The 3,531-nt window shown below is 47.7% G+C and overlaps 1 protein-coding gene across 1 annotated transcript in view; it reads right to left on the bottom strand.

Annotated features, from left to right (window-relative positions):
- Positions 1–1,712, bottom strand: part of TM9SF4 (transmembrane 9 superfamily member 4) — a 34,748-nt gene extending 33,036 nt beyond the window's left edge. Inside the window, exon 1 of the mRNA XM_007934537.2 lies at positions 1,413–1,712. Coding sequence (XP_007932728.2) covers positions 1,413–1,712 — 300 coding nt within the window. The remainder of the gene's footprint in view (positions 1–1,412) is intronic.
- Positions 1,713–3,531: the final 1,819 nt, after the last annotated feature.

Below are 3,531 nucleotides of genomic sequence, written 5' to 3'. Positions count from 1 at the left end.
GAAAGCTTTACCTTATCCATAGGAATAAGGCTGGGTTTACTCAGATGATGCAGCTCCTTCCCCATCCTATTTTGAGAGCCTTCTAACCTAACCGGACTATTCGTAAAGTTGTGTGGTAATGTATCAAACAGTGTTTCTTTGCTATTCATAACGTTTTCCCTGGCCAATTCTCTGAGAAGTGGACGGCCTCTTCCTTCTTTCTAATCTGTCTCAATCTGTAAACTGGGTTGATACCTGTGCACCATGTGCATCCTGCTGGGTTTGAAACACTAGTGGCTCAGCCTCAAAACTCACATCAATACGTCACCACAGTAAGACAAACCAACAGACAAGTTTGTCTCCCTGTTGGAAACCTCTCGTACCACCCTTACCTGGGTCCCTTCAGCTGGCTCCTTCTCTGTCCAGATTCCTGGGCCTTTTATAATTCCCTTTCTCCTGCTCTCCTGCCCTGCTGCTTTGGGTGTGCCTGAGTTCCCTCTCCTCACCCAGATCCCTGCGCTGACTAGCTATATTTCTTAATAAGCCAAAAAAAACCCCAAACTCACTGCCATTGAGTTGACTGCGACTCATAGCAACCCCTCCTTGGGTTTCTGAGGCAATATCTCTACGGAAGTAGACTGCCCAATCTTCCTCCCAAAGAGTGGCTGGTGGGTTTGAACCGCCAGCTTTCTGGTTAGCAGTCAAATGCCTTAGGCACTACGTCACCAGAGGTCCCATATTTCTTAGTATATGTATTAATAGAAAATAATTATTAAAATATATATATTTATGAGTCACATAAAATCAATTCATATACCACCACTACCAGCCATTCCTTGGAAGGAAGATGGGGCAATCTATTTCCATAGTGATACTGCCTCGGAAACCCAGAGGGGTCGCTATGAGCGAGGTCCAACTTGATGGCACATAACAACAACAGGCATGTAGTCCCCAGTCAGGAAATAATGAACTGGAGAACCCAGCTGGTGGTGGAAGCAAAAACTGAAAAATTAGAGGCCATAATAAGCTGTGTATGAGTTAGGCAGGGAAAACTGGTAACAGAGAGGAGGATGGACCCCATGAGAAGGAAATAGACATATCACAGAGGACAGGGCAGGCTGAAAGAGACAGACACATGCGTATACAGAGATGAGGACACAGAAATGGAGACAGAATAGAGACAAAGAGAAAGAGAGACACACAAAGAGAGAAGATATGCTCATAAGCAGAGCTGCAGAGCCATATGCAGAGAGATGGGGGACACTCTACTTCCAGCCTGTGCAGCGAACCTTCTTTTTTTCATAGGGCATTGCCACTGGTCTTTGTTCTCTGCAGCCACAGGACTGCAGGATATACACAAGCAGCTCCCCATGCTCCAGTTGGAATGCCTGGCACAGGGGCTCCAAGACTCCAGACTTCAGGCATTCACTTACCTTAATTTCTACGGGGTCGTTTTGGTGAAAGTTGATTGGAGCAACCCCAGGGACATAAAAGGCTCTCAATTCACATATGAGAGAGAGAAGCAGCAGCGACCATGACAACCAATCCTGCTTGGAAGAAGAGAGGCACAGTTTGAAGGTGGGGAAGGATGTGACCACCACCCTGGGGCAGATAAAGTCCACCACCTTTATGTCTGCTTTACCTGACCCAAAGTCATCTTCCCTCTGAGAAGCCTGGGGCACACCTGTAACTGCTGCCTCACAAATGCCCCCCACAGGGCTCCAAGGCACCATGCTGCCTTTCAGAAACGAGCCACAAAATGACTCAGGTAATTAACGCCAGGGCCAAAACCAAGACTGTGCTACAGGAGCCACGGCTCCCTGCTTCCAGATCAGTGTTCTTCTAACCAGTTCATCTTGCATCGCTCTCCAACATCCACCACTACCAGCAGTCAAGTCGACTCCAACTCTTGGAGATCCCATGTGGGTCAGAGTAGAACCACAATCCACAGGGTTTTCAATGACTGATTTTTCTGAAGTAGATCATCAGGCCTTTTCTCCAAGGCATCTCTGAGTGGGATTCAAACCTCCAACTTTTCGGTGAAATGGTGTTTGTGTCACCCAGGGACTCCCTCTACAATACAGTTAAAACTCAAACTCAGTGTCATCAAGTCGGATCCGACTCATAGTGACCCTTGGGTTTCTGAGGCAGTATCACTACGAGAGTAGATTGCCCAACCTTCCTTCTGAGGGGTGGCTGGTGGGTTTGAACTGCCAGCCTTCTGGTTAACAGTCAAATGCCTTAGGCACCATGCTACCAGAGCTCCCATAATAGTTAGGAGGAACTAAAGCACCACAATGTTCTTGTTTCCACTTATAGCAACAGGCGTGCTTTGTCAGGAAGCTCCTATTTTACCAACAAAGTTTCCTGTAAGCCTTCTCCAAAACTGTACTGACCTCTTGACCTGCTCTTCTCCATTTCCCTGCTCACTTGCTCTGGCCACACCGGCCACCTTGCTGTAGAGTCATCATAGCAAGTCCTTCCCCACTTCTCAGGGACTTTGCCTTCACTGTGCACTCTGCCAGAATGAATGCCTTTCCCACACATGACCGCAGGGCTCATCTCACCCCTTATTTCATCCGGGTCTCTCTCAAATGTCTCCTCAGAGAAGCCTCCATGGACCATCTTATTCAAACAGCACCCTCAGGGTCCCCAGGACCCATTTCTCTATTCCTTACTCTGCTTTATTTCTCTTCATGGGCTTACTAGTTGACATGTCCGATATGTATTTGTTTGTGTATTATCTGCTCCCTTCACTTGAATGTAAACTGTGGGAGCAGGGACTGTATCCTCAATGCTACAGTGCCTGCACAGAGTAGGCCCTCAGTAAATATCTGCATGCAGGAAAGTCACCTAGGAATCAAAGGCAAAAAAGATCAATTTCTGGCCTCAAAAAATCACCCCATAATGCTGGTCAAAGCATTGCTTTCCCTTCAGCAGTAGTAACAGCTGTTGAGCCCCTCAAGGGGGCTGCCTGATTGTCCTCCCTCTGCCTGGTCTCCCCAAGGACTTCTGTGTCCACGTACCTGAATCACCAACTCAACCGTGTGCCTGCATCTGCCTCCTCTCTGCACCCCCTTTACTGCGGTGCATTTCAGACCCTCATTTCCTCCCCCTAGATAAAGGCCACAGCCTCCCCCTGGCTGGATCACCTTGCCTCTGAAACCCCTCCACCCACCAAGCTGATAATACAGGCTCTCTCTCTCCCTGAGTCTTTCTGAAATTCCATTGTATAGGGCATCAGAAAGGCCGAGGGGGCCTGCCTTTTTACATGGACCACAATTTGAGAAAAATGGCTTTAAAGCTTAAAGTTCTGAGCTCAATGCACTTTACGTTGACAGAGCACTTGGTCAAAGTCTGTAAAGCGATACTCTGAGTGCTTCCCAGCCCCACCCTCCACTTGCCGTGAACTTTCCTAAGCAGCTGCCAGCTGATGTGAACACAGTTATGATGTTCATTATAAAACATGAAATCAGAGCTTGACCCCAATGAAAATAGTGCAAAACGGCTAAGACCACTGTATAGTATTTGGCAATCAGGAGCGCAGCTGAA

The sequence above is a fragment of the Orycteropus afer genome, unplaced genomic scaffold (genome assembly GCF_000298275.1).
Source record: "Orycteropus afer afer isolate SDZICR_OR568_19922 unplaced genomic scaffold, OryAfe1.0 scaffold00020, whole genome shotgun sequence".
NCBI lineage: Eukaryota > Metazoa > Chordata > Mammalia > Tubulidentata > Orycteropodidae > Orycteropus > Orycteropus afer.
Note: the sequence above shows the minus strand (reverse complement) of the source record. Positions and strands in the feature narration are given on the sequence as shown.